Source organism: Sapajus apella, unplaced genomic scaffold (genome assembly GCF_009761245.1).
Source record: "Sapajus apella isolate SASKATOON/1434 unplaced genomic scaffold, GSC_monkey_1.0 scaffold3, whole genome shotgun sequence".
NCBI lineage: Eukaryota > Metazoa > Chordata > Mammalia > Primates > Cebidae > Sapajus > Sapajus apella.
In genome coordinates, this window is record NW_022436943.1 from 360,454 (window position 1) to 386,536 (window position 26,083).

General features: G+C 40.2%; 1 protein-coding gene across 1 annotated transcript in view; it reads left to right on the plus strand.

The window, feature by feature from the left end:
- Positions 1-26,083, plus strand: part of SNX31 (sorting nexin 31) — a 68,100-nt gene that overhangs the window by 36,274 nt on the left and 5,743 nt on the right. The window contains exons 9-12 of the mRNA XM_032247985.1: positions 5,351-5,443; positions 8,926-9,129; positions 16,252-16,365; positions 20,999-21,076. Of these exons, the coding sequence (XP_032103876.1) occupies positions 5,351-5,443; positions 8,926-9,129; positions 16,252-16,365; positions 20,999-21,076 (489 nt within the window). The remainder of the gene's footprint in view (positions 1-5,350; positions 5,444-8,925; positions 9,130-16,251; positions 16,366-20,998; positions 21,077-26,083) is intronic.

The window sequence follows — 26,083 nt, forward strand, 5'->3', positions numbered from 1 at the left end:
TTAAGCCCTGTGGTGGGCCTGGCATCATATTAATTAAGTGCATTATGTCACTGGAGCTTCACAACAACTCTGTAAGGCAGTTGGTACCATCCGCATTTTCAAGAAGAAAAATGATAGGTGTGTGACAAAGGATCGAGTAGTGGGTTTGGATTAATACAGGATGTAGATAAAGAAATTTAACAACACTTATTTGTAGGTGGCTTTTATTTAGCGTGATTCTAAGCTACTATACTCAGTAGCTTTTATAAACTCAGGAGAGAGGAGAGAGATGGTGGATAGGTTATTACTTTTAATGAGCTTTTCCAGGGGAATGTTAATGAAACCTATTACAGTACTTTGGGTATAGCAAAAAGGTCAGTGGGCAGGTTTTGATACTCTGGCTTACTAGAGGGTGTAGAAGAGGGAAAGAAACTTAGCCCATGCCTCCTTAAGTGACTTTTAGAGATCAAGACCCCAAAGCTCTTTTAAATTCTTTTTGTTTTTTTAAGATGGGGTTTTACCATGCTGGCCAGGCTGGTCTCGAACTCCTTACCTCAAGTGATCTGCCCACCTTGGCTTCCCAAAGTGCTGGGATTACAGATATGAGCCACCATGCCCAGCCAGCTCTTCTAAATTCTAAAAGGGCAAAACAAAATGTCATTTATTAAACGTTTAATGTTCACTGTTGTATTTTTATGGCTGGAATATAGCTTTGAATTCATACTATACATTAATCCATGTATAATCATGTTCAGCATGGGCACAGGGGCACACGCCTGTAATCCCAGCACTTCGAGAGGCCGAGGCAGGTGGATTACTTGAGCTCAGGAGTTCAAGACTAGCCTGGGCACTATGGCAAAATCCCATCTCTACCAAAAATACAAAAGTCAGCCAGGCGTGATAGTATGTGCCTGTGGTCCCAGCTACTCAGGAGGCTGATGGGGGAGCATGGCTTAAGCCCAGAAGGCAGAGGTTGTAGTGAGCTGTGATCACACCACTACACTCCAGCCAGGGCAACATACCAAGAGCCTGTCTCAAAAAAAAAAAAAAAAAAAAGTTCAGTGTACCTGTGTTATGTGAGTTAGAGTAGAATGTACTACTTTAAATGTTTATTGAAGCCCATTCTTGCTACTGTTTCCTTGCTGCTATGCATTATTAGCTATGTCTGGTTTGATATCACATCCTTGGGTTGAGATTGTATCACATCATTCTAAAATCATTCCTGTGGGAAATATCATCCTTATGGCATGTCTTTTGCTTCTCATTGTGATGACAGGTCAGAGATTCAAGCATCATAATGTGACTTTTTAAATCTGTCTTCATTAAGGAGTTATAAACCATGGGAAAATGGATGATGATACTACCTCTGCTCACAGCTAGAAAAAAAGGTGGCTTCATGGAAGGCACACTGAATTGCAGTTTCAGAAATGAGTTCTGTCCCTTGTTCTGCCACTGTCCCTCTCTCTGGGTGACCTTGGGCCAGCCACTGCATCCTTCTGAACCACGCCACCTCTCTGTAGAGATGAGGTAGAACTAACATCGTCTCTAAGTTTTCTACAAGCTTTAATAGACTGTCATTCAAATCTTAGCTCATTGCCTGGCAAAGTCTCCAAAAAATTGGAGTTGATGTCATAATAATCTTTATCATCATCATCGTCGTTCCCTGAATCTGGGTAGAGGAGCTAAGAAGTCAAAGCTGGCCCCAGGGTCAGCAGGAGAGTCAGGACCACAATTGCTGCCTGTTTTGGGAGGTCTGCCTTGGCTTTCCCCAGAAGAAAATGCCTGACTTCCTCCCAGTTCTCCCAACCAGACTCTGAATGGCCAAGGGCAGAGACTGTCTCATTCCTCCTGTGTCCTGGGTGGCTGGGATATGTGAAAGACTAAGAAGCAGCCTGGAGCAGTGGCTCACGCCTGTAATCCCAGCACTTTGGGAGGCTGAGGCAGGCCATCACCTAATGTCAGGAGTTCAAAATCAGCCTGTTCAACATGGTGAAACCCCATCTCTACTAAAAATATAAAAATTAGCTGGGTGTGGTAGTGCACACTTGTAGTCCCAGCTACTTGAGGGGCTGAGGCAGAAGAATCACTTGAAACTGGGAGGTGGAGTTTGCAGTGAGCCGAGAATATGTCACTGCACTCCAGCCTGGGTGACAGAGACTCTGTCTCAAAAAAATCAAAAATAGGTAATGAATCAAAACAGTTCCATTACCTTTGCTATAGGCCACCTGCATCTCTGCCTGAGGATCCAGTTGCTCTGATGGTGAATGGCATGTCTTGGGTTAGCACTTACTGCCGTGACTCCTGTTTATCTTTACACAGCCATCCCTTCTCTTCGATATTGCTGCCCTGTGCTAACAGCCCTTGCAGGGCACTACCATCAAGTACAATTCAGGAAAGAAAGCAGTGTTTAGTTCTTCACATTCATGCTTTCTTGATGGTCTGTAGGTTTGGTTTGAAGAATTGGCAACAAGGAGAAAGTCTTGGGGTGGATAGCCTACCTGGTAAGAATTCAGTGGCTTGGGCAAGGGTAGGAAGGCTTGGTGTAGTGCCCAGTCCTGGGTTTGTTCTAACTCCTGCCACTTATTTGCTGGGTCATCTTGAACATTATAACCTCTTGGAACCTCAATTTGCTCATCTGTAAAATGGTGGTATTGTTCCTTCCCACAGAATACAGTAGGCAGCCCTTATCCTTGGTCTAGCTTTCTGTGGTTTCAGTTACCTGCAGTCAACCATGGTCTGAAAATATTAAATGGAAACATTTCAGAAATAAACAATTCTTAAGTTTTAAATTGCATGCCATTCTGAGTAGTGTGATGAAGTGTCTTGCTGGTCCGAAATATGAATCATCTTTTTGTCCAGTTGATTCGTGCTGTCTGCCTCATCCACCTGTCAGTCACTTAGTAGTGATCTCAGTTATCAGACCCACTGTCCTGGTGTCCCAACACTTGTGTTCAAGGCCCCAGTTTTACTTAACACTGGCCCTAAAGTGCAAGAGTGGTGATGCTGGAATATTGTTACCATTGTTCTGTTTTCTCATTAGTTATTGTTGTTCACCTCTTACTGTGCCTCATTTATAAATTATTTTTATAATTTATTATAGGTATATATATGCAGGCAAAACATAGTATATATATATATATATATAGTTTGGTATTATCTACAATAATACCAGGCATCCCCCCAGGAGTCTTGGATAGTATGCCCCGAGGATAAGGGGAACTGCTGTAGTTGGGAAAAAGTCAGTGACAAAATTGATCTCAAACAAGTTTTCAACAAATATTAGTTATTTTTCTTCTCCTCTCTAAATCCCATGTCCTTTTCCCTCAGCCTTAAACAGCAATATTTAAAGTGTATTCAGCTTTTCATTCTTCTCTTGGAGATAAAGCTTAGCCTGCCAATATCACTGAGGGATGTAATAGACAGGCTTATGTTCAGACTAAGGTGAAAATAATCTCCTGATAATTGGCAAAGAATTGCTGGGCATTGCCATATGTAGGACACTGGGCAAGACACAGTGGGACAAAGGGCACAGGGTCTTCCCTTGAGGGCTTGACAGCCTAACGGAGGGACAGTAGCCAATTCTGCTGCATCATGACAAGTCAGAGCAGCACAGGCCGAGTAGGTGGACAGCTGATATCACCGCCTCCCTGAGGCCAGACTGGCTAAAGGGTAAGGAAGCTGGGTGCCGAGAGGAGAGGGGAAGAGCGCAGGAACAACTCCCTAGCCCAGGAAGGGAGGCTGAGACCACAGGCTTTGTTACTTCCATGTTTCACGTTGCTTCACCACAGTCCTGACGTACTTCCACAGTGGGCAGTTGCCTTCCAGGCCATTTCTGCCTTTGAGTCCAGTGGATTAGGAAGCAACCGAGAAGCCCGTTAGGGATTTGGAGTTTGGGAATGCTTGCTGATGTTGGTTACCCTAGGCTGACCAGACAGAATCCAACAATATATTCAACTTTAATTTTTTTTAACATAAAATCAGTTTTTATCTTATAAAAAGTTTGCAACCATGGAAGAGTTCAAAAATGAAAGTATATTTCACCCCAAATCTTAAATCAAGCAGACATATAAACTATTAATTAACTCTTTGGGTATATTTATTTCATATATATGTCATGTATTTGCACATCCATTTCCTTGACTTGTAAGTATCCATAGGAGGATTTTTTGTTGTTTATTTTTTGTTGTTTTATAAAAATTAGGGTCTACTACTAGACTTTTACTTGGCAATTTGATATTTTTCATGTACATTGCACACATTTCCCATGTTGTTAAATATTCTGTGTAATTTTTAATAATCGCATAGCCTATTATTTAGTTATACCCAAACTCAATTATCTATTTTGGGGCATTTGATAACAGTACCTACATCACAGGGTGGCTGTAAGGACTGACTTTTGTTCTGAAGCAATTAGAACATTGCCTGACACATAGTAAGCATTATACATGTGCTTGCTAATATTAAATTGAAAATGTTTCATTATTATAAGCAATAGAAGCAATGGCCTATCAACATATTTTTCCCCATATCTATGTTTATGATTCAAATATATTCCCTATTTGCAATTCCTTTTTGTCAATTGCCAGTACATAGCTGTTGTCCCTTTTCCTATTGAGGATACTTACATTTTTCCTGTTACTATATATAAATATTAACTGTTTGCTGTATAGGATGCAGTCATTTTCCATGGTTTTCCATTTGATTCTTAGTTTTGTTCTTGGTGGACTTTATTTACAGAAATTTTATATTTTCACATAATTATATATGACTATTTCTTCATTATGACATTTTGCTTTTGTATCTTAAAAAAGATATTCCCTTGAGGGTAGGGTGTTAGGGGAGGGATAGCAGGGGGTGGGAGGCTAGGGGAGGGACAGCATTAGGAGAAATACCTAATGTAGATGACGGGGTGATGGAAGCAGCAAACCACCATGGCACGTGTATATACCTATGTAACCCGCATGATCTACACATGTACCCCCGATCTTAAAGTATAATAGTAAAAATAAAAGAAACTCAAAAGCCCCCCAAAAAAGATATTCCCTACCTCAAGATCAGATAAAAATATTTACCTTTTTTCCCCATAATTCTTTTATGGTCTTATACATTTAAATCTTTATCTGGAATTTATTTGATTGGGTGGTGTGGGGAAAGAGCTCATTTTATTTTCTTTGCCAAGTGTTGCCAATTTTCCCCCCAAACTATTGAACAACCTCTTCTTACTAATTTAAAAAATAAGGTTTATAACATGCTAAATCCCTAAATATATATCCACTTGGGTTTGTTTTTATAGCCCTTCATGCAAGAGTATGTTTTTGTCGGATTGATTAATTTCTAAGGCTGCTAATTTTACCACTTATGTTATTTTAAGGCAGTACAGGACATTGAAAAAGAATGGGCCAAACCCACACAGGCACAGAGGCAGAAATTGGAAACTCTCCAGAAAGAAGACAATCAAACAAAGGTAAATCAAATATTGCTCCAAGAGAAATCCCTTGAAAGGGAGTTAAAGAAACATGTTAGAATTGAACTGTTTCTGTCATTTATAAGCCTACCAAGCAGTAAAAGTGGGGCTCTTTCTTAAAAAATAAGAATACCTTCATTGATTGTTCTGAGTACAGAATTAATAAAAGCTTATTATTTAAAGATTCTAAAAAAATACAGTATATTGTGAGTCTTTTCTAAGTTAATTAATATAGATCCTCTGCATTATTTTTAGTGACTACAGAGTATTCCATTTTATGGTTATATTATTGTTTGGCTAACCACTTTTCTATTATTGGAAGTCAGGTTGTTTCCAGCTCTTGCTGCTATAAATCACTTTGGCAGCAAGAGCCATGAGGCCCAGGGCTGTGTCTAATTTATACATACTCTGTGTATTCACAGCACCTGGTACAATTCCTGGCTGAAGTCCCTGAACACTGCAGCCAACATCCTCTGTCTTTGAGTACGTGTTCTATAATACTTAGAATAGATTTCTAAATATTCATTTTTAAAGCTCCCACAAAGGTGTTACCAACTCACATACCTCCTGCCCCCAAACAGCAAATGTGAGTCTGACAGACAGGACATATTTTAACAGAAGAAATGGCCTCTGTTTCATTGTGTTGTCTTTTTAAAAACTCTTTTGACTTTTCCAATGTTCACAATTGCAACATTGATTTTTGAACAAAATACAATCAAAATTGAGAGGACTCATTATACTTAACAGAAAATAATTCTTCAAAGGCTCAGACACTTTGAGATTTTTATTGATGGACTACAGAAAAAGAGAAAGAAAAGCCACATACTGCCACAATTTAGTATTCCTCTCTCTGGTGTTCTACCTCAGCTTTGTCACGATAAAAGGAGCTCACGTTCTCTGTGTATTTGTGAATTTTGACGAGCGCAGCTTCTGTTTTGATGGATAGAGTATCGCTGTTACTTTAGATGCAATTACAAACTGTTTATACCACAACCAAATCTTCATAAGTATCTGCCCTATAAACCTCCAAATTTAGTAAGAATATTGTTCTTACCATGCTCTGCCAAAATATGTATTTGTAGTTTTTCCACAAAATAAATTTTATCTTCTATGATAAACATTTTACATGAATTTATCATACTATTTGTAATAATGCTCTTTTAAAAAGCTTTGCTTTGAGTACATAAATTGAATGAAAAAAATTTAATTATTATTGAAACTTACTTTCTCTCAAAGCATCTGCATGTACTGATATGTAACCAACATTATGTGTTTGTGAAGTTCTTCTGCTAATGGAGCAAACACATTAACAGCTATACTTGTACAAGAAAACTTGGAATTGAAAATGAGTGAAATTAACTTAAAGAAGAATCATTTGATCTAAATCGGAGAAAGGCTGTGGTCCATGGGCCACTTTTTTTGTAAACAAAGTTTTATTGGCACACAGTTATTCATTCATGTATTGTCTAAGGCTGCTTTTGTGTGGCAGTGGCAGAGGTAAGTAGTTGCAATAGGGACCATATGCCTGTATAGCTGAAAATATTTACTAGATGGGTCTTTACATAAAAGTTTGCAGTCCCTGATCAAAATGAAAATATATTAACATAAACATACTTTCTGCAACTGTGTGTGTTAAATTGTCTTTTTTAGATACAATCTTTTTTTTTTTTTTTTTTTTGAGATGGAGTCTTGCTCTGTCACCAGGCTAGAGTGCAGTGACACAATCTCGGCTTGTGGCAACATCTGCCTCCTGAATTCAAGTGATTCTCTTTCCTCAGCATTCTGAGTAGCTGGGATTACAGGACTGCGCCACCATGCCTCCCTAATTTTTGTATTTTTAGTAGAGATGGGGTTTCACCATGTTGGCCAGGATGGTCTCCACCTCTTGACCTCATGATCTGTCTGCCTTGTCCTCCCCCAAAGTGCTGGGATTACAGGCATGAGCCACTGTGCCTGGCAAATTGTCTTTTTTAGGTACAATCTTAACTAATTTTCAAGCAGATAACACTTGTAGATTTCTATCTTCTGGTGTTCACATAGTAATATCACAACACCCTTTTATTGAATGTCAAATGTCAACAAGCATTTTACATAAGTTACTTACTCATCACCAACTTTCTTGCAAAATAGAACTTTTACTTTTAGTTCATTTCAGCCAAGAGATTGTTACAATTTTAAAAAGCGTCATCAAACAATAAGATAAACAATAATAGGTTTATACCATATAAGTAAGAAAGTATCATAGCAAAGCATCACACTACTCTCTGTATGTTCTGTGACAAGATGATTCAGCCCCTGACCCCAATCACTGTACAAGTACCATGTACTCACAACCTGTTCTTTCTGAAGTTTCTCACTGACCCAACTGAAGGTCAGCCTTAATGCATCTCCCAGGCTGAAGCCTGGCCCATAGCACAATGAGCTGGCACATGTGGCTGGATGGATCAGTGGCTTTGAATACTTCTGCCAGCATGAGATCAGGAGTCAGCTGTCCCTCACTGCTTCTGTCTCGGCCTGTTTTGCTGTATCTGAGAACGCCTCCGGAGTCTTTGTAAAGGAGGTGTGAGTTACCTTGCTTCAGGAAAGGATCACAAGTTGTCAGTGGGTGGTCTTCTTTCTGATTTAACCACGTGCTAAAGTGGGAACTCTGTTCTCCTAATGCACACCTCATGCCATTAGACCAGGCCCATGGCGAAAGCTGGAATAGGAGAGTGGAGGTCACCAAACCTACAGCAGCTTATCTGAATGCAATCAGTAATAACATGAAAAGCCCTGGATAGACGTTAATGAGACAGGTTGCCTTGATCAGTGGTGTGACTGCAACTGTCCTCAGTTCTTAGGTCACTTCAGAAGCAGAGGGAAAAGCTAAATTTTAAAAGTCACATAAAAGTGTTCCCTTGGAAACTGGGGGCTCTCTGGAATTCTACTTGGAAAGCAGACCAGCTCGTGCCCTCATTTCATTGCCATTTCTAAAATGTCCTTCTCTGGCAATTAATATCACCATCACATAAAGCAGCCTATAAAAATGAACTGCTTTTCTTCCTACATGGATCTCAGCTTAGTTTTTTGAAAGCCAGCATTTTAAATATACACTTTTTTGTTTACTTGCTATTATAATCTGCTGAGACAGAATCATATCTGTTCATTCATTTTATGGACTCTTTTCTTCATTTACTCATGGAATATTTTCATTCCCGTTGTGCACCAAGCACCATAACAGGGTCAGACACACAACAGTGAAGGGAGTAGGAATGGTCCCTCCCTGTAAGGACACTCCATTGGTTTCCCCCAATTTCTGGTCAACACCGGGGCACTGTCTCCATTTGTATGGTCAAGAAGAAAAGCCGCTTTTACTGTGACTCAGTTCCATGTATTCTTCTAGAATGGCAGTAGCTTCTGACATGACGTTTTCATCTGTTTCAAGTGGCCCTTTGCTTCCTCTTGTCTTCACCCCCCCGGCCCCATTACCCTCTTTGGAGCAGTTTTTGGAGCTGGCCCAGGAGGTACAACACTATGGACACCTGCAGCTGGATCCTTGTACCTGTGACTACCCAGAGCCGGGCTCTGGAGCTGTTCTTTCTGTTGGCAATAATGAGATCAGCTGCTGCATCACCCTGCCTGACGGCCAGACCCAGGATGCCGTTTTCCAGATGAGCGGAGTGAAGTGCTGGCAGGTCACTTTCCTTGTGAGTATCTTGGCACCTCGCTTTGCCCGTGACTTAAAATCCTAGCACCCTTGGATGACAAAATTGACACTAGGGAGATAGGTTTGCCATTTGAATCTGTACTTCGAGTGGAGTGACATCTAAGCCACGTTAAATATCACCTAGTGGTAAAACCTATGTGTAGAGTGATACAGGTTCCCCAGCCAGAGAAGCAGAGATACTGATCTTCCCACCTTCCAACAGCTGGCCTCCCTACTGCTTGAAGGGTGGCTGTAGCAATAACAGCAGATGGCAATAACAGCTACTATTTGTTGAGTGCTTACTGTGTGCGCAGTGCTGACAAGGTCTCTACCCTTCAAGGCAGGCATTGATTGGCAGAGCTCTTCTTACAGCACCTTGGCATCATGCTTGCACTGCCAGCTCCTCACAAGAGAAACCTTATCAGATTTATTGAGTGCCCACTTTGTACCAGGGGCTGTGCTGCACTGTCTCATCTGTTATTTAACTCAGCCCATAAGAACCCAGTGAGCTAAGCGGTGTTATCCTCTTTACACAGGAAACTGAGGTTAACTAATAGAGGACAAAAGCTATCAGAGCATGATGCCTACTTGTTAAATCCATGGAATCCCTGGGGATTTTTTTAGCTGGGCTCCTATTTGACCTCTCTGTGGCATTCAATACTGTCAACCATTTCTTCCTTATTAAAAATCTGTCTCCTTCCTTCCCTACCTACTTCTGTGGGCCACTTCTCCCTCTGAGCATTCCTGAAATGCTGGTGTCCCCTGGTGTTGCATTCTAGCATCTTTCCTCTACATATTATCTGAAATCAATCACCCAGATCCTTCTCAAAGGCCCAGTTTTTTCTACCTCTAGATGCCTTCACCAGGTGTCTCACAGACATCTCAAACACAGCCTTTCCCCAAAGCAGATGTGTCCTTTCGGCCTTCTGCCCATCATGGGGTTCTTCTGCCTGTATTCCTTGTCTTGGTCAAGGGAACTTCTACTACCATGGAAATTTTGAAGTTATCTCCGACTTTCCTTTCTCTCTCACCCTACACATTTAGTAAAGTACTAAATATACTTTACTTTCCCTCAAAAGTCTCCCTTACCAGCCTGGGCAACATAGCAGAATCCCATCTCTACAAAATAATACAAAAATAAGCCAGGCCTGGTGGTGTACACCTGTGGTCCCAGCTACTGGGGAGGCTGAGGTGGGAGGATCCCTCGAGCCTAGGAGGCCAAGGCTGCAGTGAGCCGAGGTTACACCACTCCACTCCAACTTGGGCAATAGAGTGAGACCCTGTCTCAAAAAAAAAAAAAAATTCCCTCTATCTCCCCATTCACAGCTTGGTCTCAATGTGCCCAGAATGGATGGATTGAACAGCTTCCTAACCCTTCTCACCACACCGCTCTTTCTTCCTGGAGGTCAGAGAAAATACACTGTATGACCTTAGCCCTTTGAAATGGATGGAAACTTGTTTTGTGGCCCCAGATTTGATCTATCTTGGTAAATGTTTCACATGTATCTTAAAAGAGTGTGCCTTCCATTTTGGGTAGAACATTCTATAAATAGCAATTGCCTTAGGGATAGGCTCGCTTTTGCTCTGCACAGTTTGTTGGAAGTTCATCCAGGTTGCTGACTATATCAGTAGTTTGTCTCTTTCATCGTGGAGCAGCAGTCCATGGTCTGGATGTGCTAAAGTTTGCTTAACCATTTACTCATTGAAGAACCTCTCGTGTTTCCAGATTTTAGCTGTTACGAATAGAGCTGCTATAAATCTTCACATACAGGTTTTTGTCTGACCATGAATCTTTATTTTTCTGGAATAAATGCCCAGGAGTACAATTGCTCGGTTATGTGGTAATTGCATGTTTACTTTTTAAAGAAACTGCCAAACTGTTTTTGAGAATGGCTATATAATTTCCATTCCCACCAGCAGTGTGCGAGTGAGCCAGTTTTCTACATTCTCACCAGCATTTGGTGTTGTCACTATTTTTTTATTGCAGTCATTCTAATAGGCGTATAAAGGTGTTTCATTGTGACTTCAGTTTGCATTTTCCCATGGCTTATGATGCTGACTTTCTTCATGTGCTTATTTGCCATCTATGTATCTTCTTTGGTAAAATGTCTTCTCATATCTTTTACACGTGTTTGGCTCCTTACCATTGAGTTTTCAGAGTTCTTTATGTATTCTACATACAAGTTTTTTGTTGGCCATCTGGTTTCCTCCAAATACTTTTTCTTACTCTATAGTTTTGGTTGTTGTTGTTTTTATTGTTTTTTGAGACAGAGTCTCTCTCTGTCGCCAGGCTGGTATGCAGTGGTGCGATCTCAGCTCACTGCAGTCTCTGCCTCCCAGATTCAAGGGATTCTCCTGCCTCAGTTTCCCAAGTAGCTGGGATTACAGGTATCTGCCACCATGTCCAGCTAATTTTTGTATTTTTAGTAGAGACAGGGTTTCACCATGTTGGCCAGGCTGGTCTCAAACTCCTGACCTCAAATAATCTGCCCGCCTCGGCCTCCGGAAGTGCTAGGATTACAGGCGTGAGCCACCACGCACAGCCCACTCTATAGTTTTTCATCCTCTTAAACAGGGTCTTTTGCAGAGCAAAAATTTTCAATTTTGATGAAATCTAATTCATCATTTTTCTGTTTTGGATTGTGCTTTTGCTGTCAAGTCCAGGAACTCTTTGTCAAATCCTATTATAGATTCTAAGGTTTTTCTATTTTTTTTTTCCTAAAAGTTTTATAGTTAGGGGTTTTACATGTAAGTTCATGATCCCTTTTCAGTTAATTTTTGTATGGAGTATGAGACTTAGGATAAGGTTATCGTGCCAGGTGCAGTGGCTCACGCCTGTAATCCCAACACTTTTGGAGGCTGAGGTGGGCAGATCGCTTGAGGTCAGGAGTCTGAGACCAGCCTGGCCAACATGGTGAAACCCTGTCTCTACTAAAAATATAAAAATTAGCAGGGTGTGGTGGTGCACACCTGTAATCCCAGCTACGTGGGAGGCTGAGGCAGGAAAATCCCTTGAGCCCAGGAGGTGAGGGTTGCAGTGAGCTGAGATCACACCACTGCACTTCAGCCTGGAAGACAAAGCAAGAGCCTGTCTTAAAAAAAAAAAAAAAAAAAAAAAAAAAAGACAGAGAGTGAGAGAGAGAGAGAGAGAAGGTAGTTATCCCCTGCTCTCCCCAGCTTTTTTTTTTCTTTTCCTTCTAGAGGTCCAGTTGCCCCAGCACCATTTGTTGGAATGGCTGTCTGTCCTCAATTGAGTTATTTTTACATCTTTGTCAAAAATCAGTTGGGCATGTGTGTGTGGGTCTGTTTCTAGGTTCTCTGTTCTGTTTTGCTGATCTATGTGTATATTCCCTCATCAGTATCATACAATTGTCTTTCTTTGCAACAGCTTTATTGAGATATAATTCATATACCATACAGTCCACCCATATAAAGTATACGATTCAGTGGTGTTTAGTTAGTATACTCACTGAGTTGTGCAGCCATCACCACAATTGATTTTAGAACACTTTATCACCTGCAAAAGAAGCCCCATACCCTTTAACTGTCACCTCCCTATCCCCCCAGCCCTAACAAACACTAATCTACTTTCTGTCTCTATAGAACAGATCTGCCTATTCTGGACATTTTATATTAATGGAATCATATACCTTGTGGTCCTTGTGACTAGCTTTTTGCTTAGTCATTTCCCAGGTTCATTCTTGTAGCACATATCATCAGTACTTTATTATTTTTATGGCCAAATAATATTCCACCTGATGGTTATAGCACATTTTACCCATTCATCTATCGATAACATTTGGGTTGCTTTTGGTATTTTGGCTGTTATGAATTATGCTGCTGTGAACATGTGTACACAAGCTTTGGTGTGGACATATGTTTTTATGTCTCTTGGGTATGTACCTAGGAGTAGAATTATCATTGGGTCAAATGAGAATTATGTATTTAACTCTTTGAGGAACTGCCAGCCTAGTTTCCAAAGTGGCTGCACCATTTTATATCCACACCAGCAGTGGAGGGTTTTAATTTCTCCCAGTCTTTGCCAGTACTTGTTATTTTTATTATAGCCAACCTAGTAGATGTGGCATGGTATTCCGCTGTGATTTTATTTTCAGTATTTTTCTCTCTCTGCTTTATTTGGGGTAGTTTCTATTGCTGTAACTTTAAGATTAGTGATACTTTCTCCTGCGATGTCTAACATTGCTATTTATCCCATCCAGTACAATTTTTCTTCTAGTGCTGTATTTTTCATCTCTAGAAGTTCCATTTAGGTCTTTTACGTATTTTCCCTTTCTCTTATGCTTCTATTTTTCTTCAAATTCCTGAGTGTATGGAAAAAACTTTAAATAGCCGTTTTAATATTTTTGCTACTAATTCCATCATCTCCGTCATTTCTGGATCTAATTCTACTGATTGAATTTTTTTCTTTTTCATTTGTTTGTTTGTTTTTATCACCTGGCAGTGAGTATGCACTATTGATTGATTTTTTTTACTGTTTGCAGATCATATTTTCCTCCTCCTATACATGTCAGGTAATTTTTTGTAGTATGCTAAACATCGCAAATTCTACATTGTTGAATGTTGCATTTTACTGAATTCCTTTAAAGAGTATTAGATTTTGTTCTGGCATGCAGTTAAATTACTTAGGATTGGTTTTACTTTTTTTTTTTTTTTTTTTTTGAGACGGAGTTTCACTCATGTTACCCAGGCTGGAGTGCAATGGTGCGATCTTGGCTCACCGCAACCTCCGCCTCCTGGATTCAGGCAATTCTCCTGCCTCAGCTTCCTGAGTAGCTGGGATTACAGGCACGCACCACCATGCCCAGCTAATTTTTTGTATTTTTAATAGAGACGGGGTTTCACCATGTTGACCAGGATGGTCTCGATCTCTTGACCTCATGATCCACCCGCCTCGGCCTCCCAAAGTGCTGGGATTACAGGCTTGAGCCACCGCGCCCGGCCCGGTTTTACTTTTTTTAAAAAAAAATTTTTTTTAAGACACAGTTACCGAGGCTGGAGTGCAGTAGCACAATTATGGCTTATTTCAGCCTCCACCCCTTGGGCTCAAGAGATCCTCCTGCCTTAGCCTCCCAAGTAGCTGGGACTACAAGCCTGTGCCACTATGTCCAGCTCATTTTTATTTTTTGTAGAAACAGAGTCTTGCTGTGTTTCCCAGGCTGGTCTTGAACTCCAGGCCTCAAGCAGTCCTTCTGCTTCACCTTTCCAAAATGCTGGGATTATAGGCATAAGGCCCCATGCTTAGCCAATTTTGCTTTTTTGATGCTTGCTTTTAAACTTAATGAAGTTGCAGAGCAATCTTTGGTCTAGGGGTAATTTAGCCCTTTATGCTTTAGCTACCATTCTTAGGACTCTACCTAACATCTTGTCTGTCATCTCTCTGCTCTGGCTGATGGGGACGTGAACTCTTTCCAGTCTTGTTTGTCAGCTCCTGCAATTGTCCAACCTACTGCTTTTCAGATGTTCTTTCCCCAGTCTCATATAGGTTTACTATATACACGCACAGGTCATTATTCAGCCAAAGGTTTGTCAGAAACTCTCTAGAGCTCTTGTTGTGTATAAAGCTCTAGTCTTTGGTATTCTGCACCACAGATCCATATCTCAACTTCTTGAAACTTTTACGTCTTTCTCCTCCACTTGTTGAGACCTCTGGGCTCTGTTTGGGTTCCCTGTCTTTGTGTTATATCCTGGAAACCCCTTCAGGCAATAAGCTGGGATAATTATGGGGCTCACTTCTTTTAGTATTCCTTCTCTCTGGGTTAACAGTACTGCATTATCTGTTGTTCAGTGTCTGAAAACAGCTGTTTTCCAATTTATGGTTTTTGTGGGGTTTTTTGTTGTTTGTTTGTTGTTGTCATCATCGTTTTGGAGACAGAGTCTTGCTCTGTCACTGAGGCTGGAGTGCAGGGGTGCAGTCTGGGCTCACTGCAAGCTTCACCTCCCAGGATCAAGCGATTCTCCTGCTTCAGCCTCCCGAGTAGCTGGGATTACAGGCACCTGCCACCACACGCAGCTAATTTTTTGTGTGTTTTTAATATTTCTAAGATATAAATCTAATTCCTGCTCTTTGGAGACAAGGTCTTGCTATGGTTCCCAGGCTGGCTTTGGATTCCTGGGCTCAAGGGATTCTCTTGCCTCAGCCTCCCAAAGTGCTGGGATTATAGGCATGAGCTACCACACCTGGCTAATCCGTTGTCCTTAGGATAATGTCTGTTCCCCCTAGTGGTAGGGCTCTTTGATGGCAAGCAATAGAAACCAACACATTGGACTCTAGTGGAAAAAGGGATTTACTGGGAGGATATGGAGTAACCTACAGATTCAAAGGAAAAATTGGTGCAGAGGCTTGAGAAAGTTAAGAACCGAAGGAGCTCAAGCTTTCTAAGAAATAGGAACTCTATCAGGACCTGCCGTTTAGATCTCTATGACTGGAATAACAAGAGAAGCACAGAGAATTACTTGTCCAATTAACCTGAAATTGGGTCATGTGCCTCCCTCTGACTTCATTCCTTGACAGTCCGACACAGATAGCCAACAGTAGAAGAGGGATGGTTTTTCCAAGGGTATTTGAGACTCCATTACTAGGAGAAAGAATGATAGATGCTGCAAAGCAAAAATCACACATGTTCCCTACCAGGCTTTCAGGATCTGGTTGTAGGCCTCTTCTCATACCACCCTCCATGCCTTGGAGCCTGTGCTGCAGCCACACGGATGGTCCCTCGCAGTGTCTGCAACACGCCTCGGGACATTTGCACTTGCTATATTTCTTCTTCCAGAAATCACCTCTCACCTCCCCTACGCGTTGCCGAAAGAAAACCACCACAACAAACTTGGGTAGCTTTTACCTCTCCTCTGATGGCCCTCCCAGGAAGCCTTCCTTTACCCTCCTAGCCTGGGTTAGGTGCCCATCCTGTTTACTTCCACAGACCTGTATTTGTTTCCTAACACGACTATTAATATATCAAACCGTGGTGATTCACTTTCAGGGCTCCTCCATAGACTGATACCGTCTTGGAAATAGAAACAGTCTCCCTCATTCTGATATTTTGCCCAACATATTAATGAGCATTTAAATTTATATTGAATACAAAATCATTTTCCTTTGTAGGGAACTCTGCTGGATGTGGATGGGCCCCAGAGAACTCTCAACCAGAACTTAGAGCTTAGATTTCAATACAGTGAGGACAGTCGCTGGCAGTGGTTTGTTATTTACACCAAACAGGTGAGTTCTCAGGGCAGACCTTGAAAACCCTCTGTGCTGAAATGCTGTCTTGCTTGCTGGGTGGAGAAATGCATGACCCTAACTCAACCAAAGCAGGACACTAGAGTATTCTATGCACTCTTGTTTTGGACTGTAATACGTTTTGTTTTATTTTGCAAGTCACCATGGCCTTTGTATCAGAGAGAAATGACTTTAGTTACCAAGTAATAGAAAGACTCAACTAACAGTGTCTTAGACCAGGAGTCCACAGACTTTTCCTTAAAGGACCAGATAGTAAATATTTTAGGCCTTGAGATCCACACAGTCTCTGTTGGAACTGCTCAACTCTGTTAAAGGCAGCCATAGGCAGCATATAAACAAGTGGACCTGGCTATGTTCCGATAAAACTTTATTTATAGAAACAGAGGGTGATCTGGTCTCATTCGCCAACCCCTGTCTTAGGCAATACAGATGTTTATGATCTCAATAAGAATACTGAAGGTAGATGATTGGCGTCCCTCTTATTCTCTTGACCTTTTCCAAGCAGATAAAAAGCTACTGGTTGAGTAGCCCTTATCCCAAATGCTTGGAACCAGAAGTGTTTCCAACTTCAGATTTTGTTAAATTTTGAAATATTTGCATATACATTCATGTGGTGCCTACAATTTTGGTCAACGATAGTCTGTATATGTGGCAGTGGTCCCGGAAGATTATAATACAATATTTTTACTGTACCTTTCTTGTTTTTTTTAAAAAAAGTTTTACTTTCTTCCTGCAGCACCTTTTCTATGTTTAGATGATATACATACTTATCATTGTGTTACAATTGCCTCAGCATTTATTCAGTACACTAGCACACTATACAGGTTTACAGCCCAGGAGTGGGAGGCTCTATCATCTAGCTTAGGTGTATAGTAGGCTATACTGTCTAGGCTGTGAAACTACACTCTATGTTGTTTGCACAGTGACAAACTTGCCTAATGATGCATTTCTCAGAACATATCCCCATCATCATTAAGTGATGTATGACTGTGCATATGAGATATCTTGAGGATGGGACCCAAGTGTAAACACAGAATTCAATTATGTTTCACATATACCTTAAACACATAGCCTGAAAGTAATTTTATGCAATATTTTAAATAATTTTGTGCATGGACATTGAGCCATCAGAAAGCAAAGGTGTCACTACCTCAGCCACCCATGTGGACCATCTGTGGTTGTTGTGCATCACCATCATTCCTGACTCTGAATTTATATGCTACTGATAAGCAATCCATTTCTTATACTTATTCACATGTAAATAATCAACAGTAGAAAATATGACATATCCTTGATACAGTGAAAAATTGTGTGTTCAGGGTAACTAAGCAGCACAATAGCATCACCAGAATACCTGTATTGGCTGTGAAAAAACAGCAGCAGAATCTGTGCTGTACACCTGCATTTTGACTGTTACTAGTCACAAGAGATCAAGTATGGAATTTCCCACTTGTGGCATCATGTAAGTTCTCAAATAGTTTCACATTTTGGACTTTTTGATTAGGGGATGCTCAACCAGTATCTCTCTTATCTAGAAAGCAAAAGCTTTACCCCAGAAATCCTCCAGTAGACCTTCTATTACGTTCCAATGGCCAGAACTGGATCATATGACCACTCCTAACTGCAAGGGAGTCTGGGAACCAAGCAACTAGCAAAGAGGAACAGGATTTAAGATTGGCTTAGAGTAAGCATGAATCATTGCCTGGGGTTGAGCACCTTATCATCCCAAACAAAATCAGGGTCTCTTACGAAAGAAGAAGGGGCAATGGCTGTTGGGTAGCTAACTATTCATGTCTACCATAGGCTTTCAACTAAAATTGGAGTAGAAATGCTAAAAAAGAGAAAAAACATTTCTAAAAACCGAATCCAAAAAAGTACTAAATTAAGCCATTTCAAGTTGGAACCAAAACTGTAGATGTTCTGAAATGAAATTCAAATAGTAATCTTTGTATTAATGTTATATTCAACTTGAATCTCTGGTGATCATGCTAAGTTCCATGGAACATTCTGGTTCAGGTAACCAAGACCCCTTTCAACTCTTTACTTCTACTTCAACTCTACTTATAGCAAAGTCCTCTGAAAACATGAAGTATTAAGCCAAAATCCTAGGTGAAAGGTGGGGGTCCTTAGGTTCACTTTAAATATGAAACATCTTTAGGAAATGGTAGAATGGTTTGCTGAGGCAAGATTATCAGTCACTTGGAGAGACATTTGGGTAGTAAAACTACCTCCCAACCTCAGAATGCTAAGTGCAGTTAAATTTTACTGTGATTTTAAAATCTAGTCAGTAGCAAATGAGTATAAACCACCATAAAGAGGTGAAATAAACATTCTTTCAAATGATTCCTAGTAGAGTCTTATTTCCTCTGGAGTGTGTATTGATGTACACCCAAGGGATACTTTTTAAAGATGTTATAATTTTTATGGATACATATAGTTGTACATACTCAAGGGCTACTTTTGCAAAAGGTGGAAATGTGACTTGTGTGCCTTGCAAATAGAAATGAAGGATTGGGCCCAAATCTTTTCTAGGCCCTTTAAACAAAATCTGAATCCTTGGCCAGGCATGAGGGCTCATGCCTATAATCCCAGCACTTTGGGAGGCCGAGGCGGGCAGATCACTTGAGGTCAGGAGTTGAAGACCAACTTGGCCAACATGATGAAACACCATCTCTACTAAAAGAACAAAAATGATCTGGGTGTGATGGTGGGCACCTGTAATCCCATCTATTTGGGAGGCTAAGGCAGGGGAATCCCATGAACCTGGGAGGCGAAGGTTGCAGTAAGCCAAGATCACACCATTGCATTCCAGCCTTAGTGACAGAGCAAGACTCCATCTCAAAAAAACAACTCTATCCTTTTACTTTGTCTTTTTAAAATTTTTTGTTCATTTTCAATCTTTTCATGTTTAATAAACCTGACTTAGTTTATAGCAGAGCCCTGACCTGTGTATTTGTGTACATGGTATAGGAATATGGAATTGGTCTGCATGTTATTGGACATTATTAAACATCCTTCCTAGCTGCATTTGCTCAGGGTTTTGTTGTTTATTTTATTATCCGGTTTCATGTAGGTCACATATGAGCACGGATAAACAGGGCTAGTTCTTAGCAAAACTAGGAAGTCAAAATGTTTGCACAAATGTCACATCTGTTAACTCTTTTAAAAATTGATGTCAGCCCTTTTTTCTCTCTTCCCTCTTTTCCCCTTGTAAATAAAATTAATTCCGGTCATGCTGTATACCCCTGCAGGACATTCAGAGCTGTATGTAGCTCATTTTCCCTCTAATTCTGCTCTCTGTGTTCTCCTCTCCAAGCACTTTCTGCTCGGGCCACCACCCCAGCCTGTGCTTTCTCTCACTCTCTCCTCCCTTCTCCTCTCCATCCCCTCCTCCAACACAGTGACCATCCCTGAACACAGCCCTGCACTAAGGTCCTGGAGCCTCAACTTTGAGCGTCAGCTGTCCCAAACCTTAGTAGGACCAAAGGAGAAAACAGCAAGTCAAAAATTAAGAGCAGGACAAGAGAGAAAAAGGATTAGGGGGAAAGGAGCAAATGGGAAAACCATAGGGAACCTTCCTTTTGCCTCATAGCAGTGAAGAGCCTGGAATAAGGAAGCAGTTTTTGTGTAGCAAGATGTACAACAATGAGTGTCCTGGCACTAATGATGATTAAGCCACGAATGATAGTGGAGGCGACTATCAGTCTAGAAAGTGAGTGATTAAAGATACTAGAAAAATAAGAAGCGGGGTGGGTGAGGTGGCTCACGCTTGTAATCCCAGCACTTTGGGAGGCCGAGGCCGGTGAATCACTTGAGGTCAGGAATTTGAGACCAGCCTGACCAACATGGTGAAACCCCGTCTCTACTAAAAATACAAAAAAATTAGCCGGGCATGGTGGCAGGCTAATCCCAGCTACTCGGGAAGCTGAGGCAGGAGAATCGCTTGAATCCAGGAGGCAGAGGTTGCAATAAGCCGAGATGGCAGCCACTGCACTCCAGCCTGGGTGACAGAGCAAGACTCTGTCTCAAAAAAAAAAAAAAAAAAAAAAAAAAGAAAGAAAAGAAAAATAAGAATGTGAAGAAAAACAGCTAACCTTTTTTTTTTTTCAGTTTAGTAGAAGCAATAAGGTACTAATATATTCTTTCAAACAATCCAGTTACTATTTATGCTCAATATAGGTCTCTCAGTAATTATGTATACAGTGTATGCAATTAAATATATGATTTACCATTATCAGTTCATCTCTTTGTAGTAATAATAATTAGTTTTTATTGTTTATTGCTCATAAAACATGATCTGCTTACAAAATAATAGAAAACATGGGATGCAAGGGGGTGAGTTTTCAGAGGAAAAATATTAATAGTGAGAGCCTGGCCATTTTTCATGTCTTTAAAAAATTTGCTGGAAAATAGATCCACATAACTGAGAAAATTTGTAGTTACTTGCTAATTGCACCTTATGTAAATTTCTAGAAGGTAATGAAGAAATCTAAATTCTTGAAAGTGTGCTATTGGAGAGCAGAGCTCAAAATCTGCTTTGTGGTGTGAGGAGGGGAGGAAGAGGGTGAAGATTTCTTCAGTTACAAGAGTTCTTTATTCCTGCATTTCTTAGGCTTTTTTGCTGAGTAGCTGCTTGAAAAAGATGATCTCAGAAAACATGGTAAAGCTAGCTGCTAAGAATCCAGAAATGGTGAGTGCTCTTACCCGTGTGTATTTTTCACTTTACGTTCCCACCATAAGCCAATAGTTGAAGACCACACTACATTCAGGAGCTCCCTGGGCCAGCAGGTCTGGTCCAAAAGGGAGGGCTCCAAACCACAGAAGTGAGCTCCTCTTCCCTCTGGCAGCTCAGTGATCAGGATGGCAGGGCAGAAGGAAGCCTGTCTTTAGAACTGAAGTCATTTTTCCAATGAGAAGTCATCTTTGGGTTACTGAGAATTCTAACCCTCGACTCTGTGTTGTTTTATTTCAGCCTTCTCTGACACGGAGGCTTTCAGATTTATTATAGAAGCTACATCTTTAAGTCGTGGTCTTGAGGAGATCTGTAACACAGTGAGGATGATCTTATTATGAGTTTGTCTCTAGAAAGAATCCACAGCCTCTTGATACTTCCATTGTGCCAAATGAAAATGCCTTTAACAGTGGGGGAAGGAGTCAGATAAACTCTCAAGGCTATTTTTTTCCTCAATATAAAATTAACCTTTATTGTTCTAGTGTACATTTGTTTATTAAAGGCCTAGTAACTCATCAAAAGGGTTGGTGAGAAGGCTGTGAAAAAATTAGATCCTAAATTGTTTTAATTGCCTAGTCATCATCATAAGTGTGTCCCAAACAGGACAGTATGATTTGTTTCTTTTTTTTAATGATTAGAAATACCAACGCCTAAAGATGTCATTCATCCTCTTAGACTAAATCTAAATGAAATTAGCCTAAGGGGCCAGGCATGGTGGTGCACACCTGTAATCCCAGCACTTTGGGAGGCCGAGGTGGGCAGATCGCTCGAGGTCAGGTATTTGAGAACAGCCTGGCAAACATGGTGAAACCCCATCTCCACTAAAAATACAAAATTAGCCAGGTGTGGTGGCATGTGCCTATAGTCTCAGCTACTCGAGAGGCTGAGGCAGGAGAATCTCTTGAACCCAGGAGACGGAAGTTTCAGTGAGCCAAGATCATGCCATTGCATTCCAACCTGGGCGACAGAGCAAGACTCCGTCTGAAAAAAAAAAAAAAGAAATACCAATGCCTGGTTGACATTCATAAACTTAATTCTTTTGTAGAATATTACATTGATCTTTAAAAATATAATAAAAAATATTGGGAAACTTTCCTCATGTTTTCATTTACATTTAGTCTAAGAGTATGGGTGATATCTTTAGTTAACATTGATCCTTACTTGATTTTCCAGCTTTTTTCTAAGAAAATAGTTGTGTTTTGTACCTATTTCTCTTTCTTCTAGAACTGAACATACCTTTTCCAGGGAAAATAAATTCACTGCCTCTTGGTGATTGAACAATTCAAAATGTACTAGAGAGTAGTAAATCAAAGCAATAAAAAAATCAAGGAGACTCTTTTGAAAAGAGTAGTATAATAAAATTCCAACATCTCAGGCAAAATGGGCCCTCTTAGGCTGAGATTATTATATGTATAAAAAAGAAGAAAGAGAAATTAATTAACTGAAGTAGTCTCATTAAAAAGGAGAAGTGCTCTCAAATGTAGATGAATAAAATGTAAGGTACTTGAAGCAGGAAGTACTTGTACGATGAATAGCTGAAGAATTAACTTAATAAAATAGAGAAAGTAGTAATCTATTTAAAATTTCCAAGAAAAACAACCGCACTATATTCCTTAAGTTTGCACATGAATCGAAGTCCGTAATTTATCTCCGAGGTTAGCAAAATCACATTAGTCAGTACTCTTGTATTGCTTTATCCAACTATTTAACAAGTTTTATTTCCAGAAACTCTTTTTTTTTTTTTAACTTATTTTGGCTCTTGAAATGAAAAGTTCAGACCTTTCATTTTGAAAATTGGGTTTCCAAGAGGATTTTGTAAGAATAGTCTGCATTTTAATCTAGAATTTTATCTACAAAGCTCTGGGTAGACGTAGAGAGAGCAGACAATTCAGTTATTTGAACTCATCCAGAGTACTGGATCTCCTCACAAGTACAGTCGATTAAAGTCATTTTGTGGCTCAAAGGAATCATATAAATGTACCGTGGTGACATTTGCTTGTTTTCTAGGGAAACACACAAAGTCAAAATTGACACATAGCACTTATAGAAGGCTTGTGTGGACGAGGCACAAAGGTCTTTATTTTGCAGGGCAAGTTCTGAGTCCAAGATTTTGATCACCTTAAAGAATCTGGAGCAGGGGACAGAACTGTAACCAAATGAGCCCCATAAATAAGGCAGATGGTCCCTAGAAGCAGATTAAATACTGCTAGTTTTATCCTCGTAAGAAGGAATGAGGGAAAAAAGAAATGTATTGCTAAGTTAATTAGCTTAGTTTTAGGTAATGTTTTCAAAGCTAAAACTTCTGCTCTGTTTATGAAAACATCATTAAAATTTGGGTCAAGCAAATACACTAAAGAATAATGTAAACATACAGCCACAACAAAAATATCATGTTAAGTTCTTAAATGCTATATATATATGTATGTATATGTGTGTGTGTGTGTGTGTGTGTACACACACACACATATATATATTAAAGAGAGGGTCTCACTCTGCCACCCAGGCTAGAGTGCAGTGGTGCAATCATGGCTCACTGCAACCTCAACCTCCCAAGCTGAGGTGATCCTCCTACTTCAGCCTCCCAAGTAGCTGGGACCACTGGCATGTGCCACCATATCCAGCTATTTTTTATTTTTATTTTTGTAGAAATAAGGTCTCCCTATGTTTCCCAGGCTGGTCTTGAGCTCCTGAGCTCAAGTGATCCTCCCACCTCAGCTCCCCAGAGTGCTGAGACTACAGACATAAGCCACCTGTACCTGGCCCTTAAAGGCAATATTAACCATAAGCCAGAAGAAAAAAAAGTGTAACAATCTTCTTAAAGCTATACTCCTATACAAAAGCCTGAATCAATTTCCTTAATATTGGCTGCTCTTAATTAGAGCAGAATTATAAAGGATTGCTTTATGTAAAAATAAAGTATGTTAGTTAGAGTTAGGTTTTGCTACATATAATAGAAAACAAAAGATAAAACAAGTGTCTTAGGCACCATAGAAGTTTGTTTCTCTCTCATCTGAAAGAAGTCCAGAGGTACACAGACTAGGGCTGGATGATGGCTCCATATCAACAGAGACCTTTCTGATGCCATCTTCTGTGTGTGGCCTTCACCTCATGCCCAGAATGGCTACCAGAACAACCATCATTACATTCGCATTCTAGGCAGCAAGTAAGAGGAACATATGAAGAAGGGCTCACTTCTTTTTTTAAGGAGAAATTTCAGAAGTCTCACATAGAATTTCCCCTACACCTCACTGACCAAGAGATAGTCACACCACAGGCCCACACCTAGCTGCAAGGGAGTCTGGTGAATGTGGTCTTTTAGCAGGTTATGTTGTTTATTCAAATAAAACGGGGTATAATTATTAAGGAAGAAGGGCAGAATGGATAATGGAGTAGACTACCAACAACCTCTGTCATTTAGAGAATTCCAAAAGACACCAAGAAAAAAAAGTAGATGTATTTTATGCAGCAGATGTGTTCCTAAGGAATTTCTGAAACTGCATTGTTATTTTGTTTATATTGAACCATAATCTGGATATATGAGATAAACATCAGGATATGCTGGTGAATAATTTTCCGACTTAAAAACAATTTCTTTTTTTCTTTTCTTTTTTTTTTAGACAGGGTCTGGCTCTGTCTCCCAGGCTGGAGTGCAGTGGTGCAATCTCAGCTCACTGCAACCTCTGCCTTCCAAGTTGAAGCCATCCTCCCCACCTCCATCTCCTAAATAGCTGGTACCACAGGCACACACCACCATGCCCAGCTAATTTTTGTATTTTTTGTAGAGACAGGGGTCTCACTATGTTGCCCATGCTGGTCTCAAATTCCTGAGCTTAACCAATCAGCTTGCCTTGGCCTCCCAAAGTGCTGGGATTACAGGTGTAAGCCACCATGCCTGGCAAACAGACAATTTATATTTCTAATAATCTATACTTAATTTATATATTTTTTCCTTTAATCTTCTTAAAAGTAGATCTGATCTCAAAATTAGTTTCCCTCAAAAAATGGCAAAGAACAAGATGGCTTTCTAATTCTGATTACCTTGTAATCTATACCTAGTTTGTATATTTTTTCCTTTGATTCTCTTAAAAGTAGATCTGATCTCAAAATTAGTTTCCCTCAAAAACGGCAAAGAACAAGATGGCTTTCTAATTCTGATTACCTTATACCTCTCACTCCATCCTCAACTACCATCACTAGATGTATTTCCCCCTCCATTCTTCTTTCATTTTAGGCAAGGTGAAACTATTTAAAAGGCAACTGGCACGTTTAAACATGTTTCTATTATATGGTGAGGAGGGGAAACACCAAGGGCAATGGCCTCTGATATCTGAGGAATGTTAGGCTTTTGAAGAGCTGGTCTGATGCGGAAAATGGAAAAACTGTGTATGGCATTCAGGAGGATGATCTGAGCATAGCAGGAGAACACAGTTTTAGAGAGCAAGGGGGAAATTACTGTACAGATAAAAGTGATTATGTTATTAACAGAAACTACTCTATTGATGAAAAAGAAAGTGTAGAAATACTGCATTATGAAAAAGGATTTGCTTTTTTCCCCAGCTTTATTCCCCCTAGTATATAAAGTATTGAAGGTCTGATTGCAACAAGTCAAGGAAATTGCTTAACATTTGTAGTGGTTCTATTTTATTTACTTTGACATAGGGAGCAGAAGGGGAAGAAGTTTAGGAGAGAGAAAAATTCTGAGGATTTTCCTCCAAGTTCTATATTTCATGGGTGCAAGGCTATTTAAAGACTGTAATGTAACATTGTAAAATAATAATAATAGTAGCAAAATGCATAAGACATCAGAGTGTTAATTTCTCATTTACCAAGACTTAACTGGTTATTTAAAAATTATCGAGGCTGGGCGCAGTAGCTCATGCTTGTAATCCCAGTACTTTGGGAGGCAGAGGCAGGTGGATCACTTGAGGTCAGGAGTTTGAGACCAGCCTGGCCAACATGGTGAAA